The sequence below is a fragment of the Kryptolebias marmoratus genome, linkage group LG17 (assembly GCF_001649575.2).
Source record: "Kryptolebias marmoratus isolate JLee-2015 linkage group LG17, ASM164957v2, whole genome shotgun sequence".
NCBI lineage: Eukaryota > Metazoa > Chordata > Actinopteri > Cyprinodontiformes > Rivulidae > Kryptolebias > Kryptolebias marmoratus.
Window position 1 is genome coordinate 23,241,270 of NC_051446.1, and position 11,072 is coordinate 23,252,341.

Sequence of the window (11,072 nt, forward strand, 5' to 3'; positions counted from 1 at the left end):
AACATGTGAGGAGAGCTGCAGACCAGGGACAATCCAGAAATGCTCATGAATGTCAGTTTAGAAGCTCTCAAAGTTCTCAAATAAAGCACCTTTTGAGAATGTCAATGTTTGTTGTTAACTATCTTACAAAACTAGGAAGTATTTTTGGTTTATATATTAAAAGTTATAGTTTTTATTGATTTTAGTAAAAAAAAAAAAATTCCAACTTTTCATCGCAACTTTTAGGAAAATGCCCCGCGAAATCAGGCATTTTAGCTGCAACAATCACAAAAAATGCCCGCGAAATTTTAGAGGGACTGATTAAATTATCTTTTTCAAAGTTTCTTGTGCAGTCTATTAGCGCTCAGAGTAAGAACTGTGGACATCGACCCTAATAAAGATGGACGAAGCTTTTGCTTCTTCCTGGAAGCTAAAATGTTTGTTTTCAGGGTTTCAGAGGGCCTACACACCCTCCCAACTCGCTACCAGGCTGCGACACTGACAGTCACAGCGTAACACTTTATTCTTCTTAAAGCTTTAAATGACCTCCACCAGTGGAGTGGTTCAGGAGATATTTTGCTAACAGGCAAGCATATTGCACACACAAAATGGGTGGAAAATACAATAAAACAGTTGTTGAAAGGAGTCATTTTTCTCTTTTAGGATACAGTGATGGCCACACCAGCTGCTTGCTGAGTCATTCACACACAGAGGATTCATCTGTCGCTTCATTTTAGGGGATGTTCTTCTCCGTAAGGCTGCTGACAGACACACAGTATTCCCCTCTGCCTTTAGTGTTGATGTGTGTTTACAGTATGTGTGAAGTGGGGAGGAGACCAATCAGCGGAGCGTAACCGTCGTACCCTCCAGTGTTTTGATATCATCTTGCAGGGAATTCATTCATCCCAGCAGACAAAAAGCTGTTCTTACAATCTGTCTCCTGCACTGTAACATCTGTATCTAGTATCACACATTTAAACACACTCCTGCCCCGACACTTAATTATCGCCCGCTGCCTTGAGGCAAAGCCGGACTGAGAACGTTTATGGCTGCGTCTGTAAACATCCAACAAAGAACAGGATGAATTTTGACGACACTTATAGAAAGTCATCATTATAATCTACAACTGATCAGCTTTAAGGTGGCTGCTGCAGATAACTGACATTAGCGAACCCCAAAAATGGCTAAAACTTCATCAGTTTTATAGATATTGACCTAAAATTAGGTGTGGTAGTAGCTGAGACTGATCCCCAACACTCACTCTGAGCCCAAACAGATCTTTGTTTGTCCTCAGGTGAAGTGGGTGTGGCCTGGAGGTGGCTGCTGATTGGAAGCATTGTGTTTAGTTGGTCTTGTTTCTTGTATTAGTTTGGTATTTGTCTTGGTTTGGGTTGGTAATTAGAGGTCATATTTTGATTAGTTTAGTTTTTGTTGCTTAATAAAAACAAACTTGCTTAAACTCGGTGAGTCCCCTTTTGTTTTGTCATGACCTCATGAGTCAGGTCGTGACATGTTCAACATGGAAGACTGGAAACAAAATCCTTTTTCTATTCATAAATATGACTGATGATAATATTTCTGTACAGTAATATGATGCATCGATACTTAAACTTGTGGAACTAGTCTGCGATTACTCAAAAAGACAGAAACATCTTAAGAAAAAGCAGCTTTAAGACAGGAAATGCAGTCTCAAAATTCATAAATTTAAGTTTCTTTTTCCTAACTGCACTTTGGATTAAAGATATTTATGCCGTGATTTTTAAAAGCAACTATATTTCCTCCTCTGAGCGACACAGACCTGTTTCCTGAAATAAATCCTTCCCCTCGTTCTGCTGAGGGGCAGATGCATCATCATTCGTGGCTCGAATCACGAGACAAACTCACCGCTGCCGCGACTCTTGCGGTTGGCCTTCCCCCCCGTCAGCAGCATCTTCAAGCTGTTCCTAAACATGCCTGCAGCGGACGAGCGACGACGAAAAAATCTGAAAGGAGAGGGGGAAAAAAATACATATTAATCTTTCTGAGGATACTAGAACAGGCTGTCTGCCAGGAAATCCGACTAACTGTGTTAACAAAGGAATTCATTAGTTTAAAAGCATTTATCAGGGAGCACTGCAAAGCTTCGGCTCAAGATGGGAGAGAAAAACAGGAGCTTCAAAAGGAGTTAATGGGCTCTATGTATCAGAAAACTGAAGCAGGGAAAATCCCATTCATGAATGCTTAATCTTATCTCCGCCATCAAAGTGAGAGATCAAATGCCTCCTTGTAATTAGAGAAGAATGGAAGGAAGTACAAGTGGTTTTACAACTCTCGGGGAACAAACGAACCCCCCAGACTTTATTATATTTTGTAAACACGCTGCGGTCGAGGTGACCGTTAGATGAAAAATGAGACCTGAAAGCTGAGAAAGCTGGCACCGAAACGTTCCTGCTTATTTCAAAACTAGAATGAGATAAAAAGAAAGAGGATGTAAAAAAAAGTTAAATAAAACCCTCCAGTTAAATTTGCTCAAATAAAGGGTTGAAGTGTAATATTTATTAGATAGAATAAAAATTAGATCTTTGTTAAAATTAGCTTTAATAAGTTCATTTATGACGGCGCTGATTTGGACAAGATCTGATTAAACTGAGATTTCTGGAGAGCAGTTTGGAGTTTTCAAACTTATTTTATAAACTGCATTTTTATTATTATTACTATTCATATTATGGATGGATGGATGGACGGATGGACGGATGGATGGACAGATGGACAGATGGATTTATAGATTTTTCTTATTCCTCGAGGAATAATCATCTTACTTGAAAAAATGAAAAGGGGAAAAATAACTTCTAAAAACAAAAAAAAAGCTTTTTGTGTTTCTTTTTATTTGTTCTACGGTTTACTCTTCTTTCCTTTGCATGTTTTATTGCTAATTTGCAGATTATCATTTAATTTTGTTGGTTTGCTTGTTTATAATAACAACAAAATTACCAAAAGCACAGCTACTTCTACTAACTAACTTTTAGTTAGTTACCCGCTATTTACTCACAAATATCTACAACTTTCAAGATAATTTAAAATGATGTAAAAGTAAATTCATCTCCTTATTCCCCTCTCCGTTCAGTTTTATTCATGACAGTCTGCCTTATTCTGTATGATGTTTTCTTGTCTTGTTTAACTGTTATTTGTTTCCTCTGATTGGTCTCATTAAGAACCTGCTGACTTTTAACAGATGCTTTGGGCCAATTCCACCTTTAGAACAATAATCCTAACAAATGAAATCAAATAGTCATCTAAAACTTTCTCATTTAAACAGATGTAAGGCTGGGATGTGCAGGTGTAGATTTGTCTGTTTTGCAGAGAAATGCATCAAGCCCAGAGCTCACTCAAAAACAAGAGTCCAATCTTTAAGCTCTAGGAATTTGTTTGAAATCAGTAACAATTACAACAATTAGCCATTGCCCTCTGCTGGCTAAAGTCTGCATGAAAACAGGAGCAAATTAGATTCAATCTGGTTCAAAGTTAAACCCTAATCCATGACACCATCTCCTCTGTGCCTGCTGGATTCCTTTTCTGCCGTCCGCCCTTCACCCTCACGCCCTCCCACACCGACTCGCGTATTTCTGATGCATGTTGTCGTAACAAGCATGGCAGCAGATGTTCTCCGTTAGATGGAAGTGACTCGGCTCAGGCCTAAAGACGAGCTCCAGCTGGGGACCCAAACAAACAAACAAACAAACAAAAAAAAGAGATAAATAAAAACACAAAAACAGGAAGGGATGAAAAGCCTTTCTGAATGTCGTGCTACCTCCCTCCTCTCTGTGCAGTTACGACACTCAGCTGACCCTGAAAAGGCTGAAAAGGCTCCCAGGATGATACTAACAGCGTGGGGGACATGACTGTTCAATACGTTCCAGCAATAAAACATCCGACCCTGGCTTCACTGATGAAGAAAATCATTGTCCCGCTTTGCTACCAGAGACCAAACGCTGCTGCCTTTCAGAGTTTTACACATTTAGGTGTTTCTGAGTGTCACAAACTGTGACGAAGACTCCTTTAAAACACGTCTGCTTTTCACCAGTTTAAGAGTTTCAGATAAACAGTCCAAACTAGACTGGAGCCGAAAGAAGCAATCCTTGGAGGAATGCATATCGCCCGCCGCCTTTCATGCCAGGGTGTCGAACTAAGATCATTTCATGATGGGAAGAGACGAGTAAATGTTGAGGGCGGCTGTCAGCTACTACCACGCCAAACTTTAGCTCGACATCTGGAAAGTTGGCTGAGTTTTAGCCACTTTTGAAAAAAATTTTAATTGTCATTTTTTGAGAGTTTCGTTAAAATCTTGTTAGCGGTTTTTTCGCTAACAGACAAACAGAGCTTGTGAATGTGCAGCGCTCAGAGTGTGTGTTGTGGAGGACGCTCAGCTACTACCACACCAAGTTTTAACTCAATAAACTACAGCGCAAAAGATGACAGAAAGGGACTGGAAATCAGAATATTCACCAAAAAGGACCAAAAATCCCAAAAGGAGACCATAAAGCTCAAATCTCTTCATTTTCTGTTTGCTTAAAAAGAACCAGAAGAGCTCCTGAAACTATTTTTACATTTTGACTTTTTTTCTTTGAATTTATTCATCTTGGAGGCAGTCGAAACAAAGACCGTGGCACTGTTTCGTCCCAAGAGTCGCTGATTGTTGCTGTGAATTAGTCAGACATCGCAGCAGATTACATGCTGAAGTCTCAAACAAATGTCACTTTCTGTTTCACAGAGGAAACAGGAGGAGACGGTAAACTGATGGAGATTTGTGTTTTTATGAATGAGCTCAGGGTTTTAAGCCTTAACTTTGGGACTGATTGTATATAATAAACGTAGAAAATCTGATTCGACATTAAATGGAAGTCTGAGGAAAACGAACGCAACCAGAAACAGGCAGAGAGCTCAAATAGTACGATCCGGATCCTAATCTGGATCAGAACCAGAATTTAATCTGTTGTTTTTCCTGAACATTTCATCCAGATCTGTTCTTTAGTTTCTACCTGATCAGACAAACAAACCAACAGACACGACCGGAAACTAAAGGGTTATATGTAGGAGGAGAGACGAGTTTTTAACAGAGGGGTCACCTGTGACCTTTAACCTTTGACCCTACGAAACCTGAAATCAACAGTGATCACCCTCGACCCACGAGGAGTCCAGCTGTGCAGTTTGACATTCCTACATTACAATGTTGCAGAGTTAGAGCACAGGGTCAGCTGTGATGTTGACCTTTGACCCTGAACTTCGACCGGATCACCACCAAACTTTAATCCCTTGTTTGACGTTTTCTCGTGAAAATAGGAATGATACATTAGCACTTAAAGTATGTGAAGAGGATGACTCAGTTAATACACAACAAATTTAACTGAATATCTGTAACGCTGACTACCTTAAATCCATTTTTGTGTTGGCTGTGATGGTCGTCTTGAATTAGACTGACTGATGTACATCCAATGATTACTTCCTGATAGTTTCATTAGAATTCATCATGAGATATTTTACTAATGCTACAGACAAACGAACACACACAGACATATACAGGCAAAACCATTACCACCTTCACCAGCGGACGATAATTAGTCCAGTATCAGTATCATCAACAAAGAGATCACCTGTGCAAGCTGAGAGTTTATAGTCAAAATTAGAGGAATGCTATTTAACAAGCAGACCTGTCCCTTCGCCTAAAAAGCCCTTTTTAATATAGATTCTGTGCCTTTCTGTTACAGGACACAGGTGAGTAAAACAGGCAACAGACCTGTTCAGATGTGTGCTCCTCTGCAGGGACATGAACTCGCTGCTACATCCGTTCAGTCTAAGATATGAGAAGCAAACAGCTTATTACGACTGGTTTGGTTAGCCTGCAGGCCACAAGTCAAGCTGCCATAATACTAACTGGAAATCTTAAAAAGCCATGACTCACTGAGTAAACACCCGCTGTAAGTCAGTCAGCTCGTCCTCACAGTGAAAGGAACAGATAAAACAAAGACGGCTGCATGGGTTCGAGTGAAAGTGATCCCGTATGTGCAGCCAAGCAGCAGTTTAAGGAGGAAATCAGAAAGGACGAGACAAGCACTCAGATAAAAAACTGCATCCACATCCAGTAACGTTTCATTTGAAGGTGTCGCCCGTTCCCACTCTCTCTGACCCCATGTACCGGCCTCTGCGAAGAGACGCCAGGAAGCAGCATGCCTCGCACAGATCCAGTCATGTGCGTAAGCGGATGCGGCCCATCTCAGGATCGCCCCCCCCAGGGTGTTAAAACCCACCTAAAGGTGCATTCACCGGCCTTGCATGAGCAGTTTCCGACAGCTCTGCTCGCACCGAAACAGCACACTTGTTTGTTATCGTGAGAAATGAAACGTGCAGGAACACGCAGCTTGGTATATCTGTAATCCCGTCTCAAAAAAAAGGGCTCCAAGCTGGGTCTCAATGAGCCTTTCTGTTTGACTTCATTTAAAATACAAAGTTAGCTTTATTGGAGGATTAACTTGTTGTCCTGTTTATTGTTTCTTCCATAAGTTTTTTGGAAGAAACTCTTTCTGCCCACTTTGTGCTATAGTAACCTTTAATCAGAACATTTGGCTCGATTGGAGATGATGTGCCGTGACTTTTAATATTTGTAACTTTTAATTTACCTTTACCTCATATTTTCAAGTCCTTCGAAAACAACTGTTCTCTTTAAAATCTACTTCAACAAACGTGCTCTTTTCTTTTGTGTTTTTATGCTCCTTTCAGTTTTTAGCTGCAGTTTTACCAATTTTAGCTTTTAAATTAGTTTGGCTAAGTTTAGCTTTTAGCACTGATTTTGCTACATTTAGCTTTTATCGATGGGTTTGCCTGTTTTTACTTCATCTACTGTTTTATTGATTTGAGCTTTGAGCTACAGTTCAGCTAGTTTAAGCTTTTAGCTACCATTCTGCTTATTTTATCTACAGGTTTGCTAATTATAACTTTATCGACTGTTTTGCTAATTTGAACTTTTAGCTATGGTTTAACTAGCTTTAGCTTTTAGCTACAGTTTTGCTAATTGAAGCTTTACTCATTTTAGCTTTCAGCTACAGTTATGTTAAATGCAACTTACTTACTGTTGATATATTTTGGTTCTAGTTACAGTTTTGCTCATTTTAGCTTCTGTTCTGCTCGTTTTATGACACGACTCAGTTCATTCGTTCAACGAATTTCAGCAGCTCATTCATTCGGCGCTCAGCAGTCACACTACTCCTTCGCAGAAAATGTCGTTCCTCTTGTTCAAGTGTGTCACATATATTAAATTTTAATCGCTGAGCCTTCTGTATTATTTAAACATTCAACGAAGTCCAGTCTAGCAGGTGCAGACACACCCTCCTGAGTCTGAGAGCTGCTGTGACCCTCCATTCATTACAAAGCTTATTTTCAATCAATAAGTTTCCTTTAATGGGGCCAATGGTGGCAGGGGCCAGTGTCACAGGGCATCAGATGGGATTTGTCTCGCGTTACCCACCGCCTTTAAATTAAAACTCATCTCAGAGGAAACCCCGCAGACACAGTGATACAATTAGAGAGGATGCACGCTTCCCGGGGGGTGTGCTCTCACTGTGATTAGCTTCAAAACAGAAGCTACAGCAAACACAAAGAAGAATGAAATGGATCTCAAGCAACTAAACCTTTTAGAGATGTGAAAAAATGCATTTTGAATTAAAGGCCTAGTGATCCTCGAAGGATCCTTTAATTTCATGTCAGAGTTTGAGACACATGTTCTCACATGTTGAGAAATGAGTTGCTGCCATTTATGCCCCTTTTTCACCGGCTCTTAAAGGTCCCGGCTCCACTCTACTCCACTTGCTTTGCACGCGTTTCCACCGGCATTTTTTCAAGGCCGGTCCCTGCTTCGGAGTAGGGCCAGCCGGGTGGGCGGCGCAAGCTTAGCTCCTGTTCACTCATTGGTCGTGGGTGTGGCCAGATGCAAGCATAAAGAGCGAAGGTAGGAATATAAACAACAGCGTTAGCTTACCCTGCAGCGTTTCTGCCGTCTGTCCCCCAGCTGAAGGCGCTGTAATGCCTGAAATCTCCGGCAGATAACAGCTGTCCTACTCCGCGCAACAATCGCGGCATCCAGAGCATTTCTTCCACTGCGCCTCTCTTCCTGAAGTCTCAGGAGAATCCCCATAAGTTTAAAAAAAAGCAACAACACAGGGCCAACGTTGTCCATAGCGCTTCTGTTGTTTACACAACTTGTGCCAAGTCCCCCCTTATAACCTTTTTTATGTTGGCTAATGTGGATTAGTTGAGGTAGCCATCTTGAACTGGGGTGACTCCACCAATGAATCAGCTGTAGAGGTTCATCCAGTGTTTATTTTTCTGAGTTCCAGTGGTTCATGACATATTTTGCTAACAGACACAAACACAGAGGCAGGTGATAATAAGGTCCAGTTCTAATTCTCCAAGCTGGAAGAAGAATCTGTTTATAAACGGGTATTTAGGAGTCACCCATCAAAGACATCTGAGTGAAAATCACTGAGCAGCTCAAGATAAATGAAGCATCAACAAACTAAAAGACAAATGGCCGCTGCCCTGAGGGATGCAGGTTTCTTCAGGCAATTACAGCACAATCCGTCAGTCTGACAAGAATATATACATGTCTGACTTTAAATCAGAACCAGGGCACAGAAAAGCTTCGTATTCATCTTCTGATAGCAGCGTCTTGGAAACAATATTGTCCCCAATCTGCTGATTTGTTTTGTTTTTGTTTTTCGAGTTTGATGGGCAGTGGATGGACCAGTTCATTAAACCAAACATCATCCTGCCAAGGTGCAGCTGGAAAGCCAAGAGAGAGTATACTCACATTTTAAAAAAAATAAAACCAAGAAACAAATTTAGTCCCCCTTCTTATCTTTCCAGCAGCATTCACCCTTCAGCATCAGACAGGGATAAATCACAGTCTGCAGCCTGAGGAGGACCAGGGCAGCGGGGCCCCATAAATCAAACTGATATCAATAAGGGGACGTGTCGGGGGCCCGGCTCACAAGGTGAGAGTTGCAATGCAGAAGCCACTTAAGGTTCCTGCTAACAAAGTTTCACTCCGGCCCTGCAACCGATTATTAATCGAGATTTCTGCCCTGTGGTTCTGAGCTGCTGATATCTGCATCACAGGGAAGCGTCCATGTTTACGATGTGGACAAAATTAGAGGCTTAACCCTCTTAGTGCCATGTGTCTACGAAAAATCATAATTTTCACAACAATAATTCATAAGTGATAAGAAATAGAGGGATACTGTAAGTGAGAGAAATCTTGTGTTTGACCTAAAGTTTATGAAAATTACTATTTGCATGTCATGACATTGATGACATCATAACCATCTTGGATCATAACTTTTAGAGACAACAAATTCTGAATGTTTCTTTTAAAGTATTTTTTGCTGTAATTCTCCTCTACGTTTATGTACACAACTCTGAACAAAAATATTCAAGTTATATAATTTTTTTTCATGTTTTTGTCTCATTATATTCACATAAAAACAAAACCTTAATCATTAAAATGTCTAGATTTTTTACCAAAACAATGGGGACCATCTTGTTTTGAGCTGACTCTAAGAGTTAATCGGTTGTAGAGGTAAATCCAATAATTATTTCCTGAAGGTTTCATTCAAATCTGTCCAGTAGTTCATGAGATATTCAGCTAACAGACCGAGCTGACTCCAAAAAGTTTAAAGAAACTTTTACAGTTAAGTTTTTAAAGATCTCAGGATCAGTCTCAGCTACCACCACACCAACATCTGTAAAACTGACTGAGTTATAGCCACGTTTTGTTTTTTTTAAAGAGGCAGCCATCTTGAATCGGGATGGCTCCACAAGTTAATCAGTTCAGCCAGTTCTGAGGGACGACAGGAAATAGCGTCTTTAGTTTTTCAGCCGTCCACGTTCTCCTGAGGAGAACCGGAAGTAGGCATTTAACGAACACAGTCCTGTCAGCTCGCAAAGAATCTGTGAAACTCTCTTTTCTTACCACATGTTTAAAAAGACAAAGTAAATCCCAAACCAGAAGGACTCCTCATTAACAGAGGCTCCTGCTCACTGATACATCCTTGGCTGATATTGCTTTCCTGACCTTTTCGGCTAATATTATGGGAACGGGATGAAGAAGTTGTGGGTCAGGCCAGGTTGAGATGTACTGAGACACCAACACGACCCACGTAGTGAAGGCCAAACAGAACTCCTCCCACACGGGCCAACTGTCACAGAGTTTCATTACGAAACCTACGTCCAGGACTTCGTTGGCCCTGTCGCTCAAACCCATTCAAAGGAAGCAAATAAAACAGCACGTCAGCCTCTATCAGCATCAGTGAGAGCCAAACGAAGGCTAATGCATTTTGTTTGCTCCCATTTTAAAAGGATTTCTGGGTAAGACCAAATAACAAGAATGAAATACTGTTAGCCATGCAGGCAGGTGCACAAAATTCCCTTAGCTAAACTAAGGAGAAATAAATCAGGACATGTATTTTCTTTCCCTCTCTGAGCTCTGTAACCATTGTTTTTTTTAAAGTTCTGCAGCATCTCTTTTTCGTAATCTGTTTAACGGCAGACAGCGCCGTTTGTAAGTGATTTATGAAAAAGCCTCTTTTTTTTTTTCTTTTCCTCCCTGCAGACATTAAGAGCTCTGGTTTTATGTTATGAATGTTCCACATTAGCTCTACTTCCTCCTGTTTGGTTGCTTCTCTGAACAACAACATGAATGCAACATTGCGGGAATCGGCTGCAAAGACTTCTGATGGTGCAGCTAGAAGAAGAAAGACTTTCAGGAAAAAAAGAGCACATTGTTACATAAAAAGAAGCCATTTTTAGGTGAAAAGCTATTCTTCCTGTATTCCTATTATAAGACACACTGAGCAGAGCTTATTAAGCTCATAGTTATTAGGCAACACCTCTTTGTTTAATTGCATTAGACAGGAATAAGTTGGTTATGTAAAGCTTTTTTTTTTTTGTTGGCCTCCCTTCTCCCCTTACAGCCATCCTCTCCACACCATTATTGAAAACTATTTATTCTAGTGATTATCAAGTGGAGTGTTTATTATATACATATATATATATATATATATATATAT

The 11,072-nt window shown here is 40.5% G+C and overlaps 1 protein-coding gene across 3 annotated transcripts in view; it reads right to left on the reverse strand.

Moving 5' to 3' along the window:
• The window catches only part of tanc2b (tetratricopeptide repeat, ankyrin repeat and coiled-coil containing 2b), a 156,876-nt gene that overhangs the window by 112,119 nt on the left and 33,685 nt on the right, over positions 1-11,072 (reverse strand). For all 3 annotated transcript variants that reach the window (XM_017436655.3, XM_037980644.1, XM_037980642.1), the window contains exon 2: positions 1,864-1,961. In XM_017436655.3, coding sequence (XP_017292144.1) covers positions 1,864-1,930 — 67 coding nt within the window. In that variant the 5' untranslated portion in view covers positions 1,931-1,961. The remainder of the gene's footprint in view (positions 1-1,863; positions 1,962-11,072) is intronic.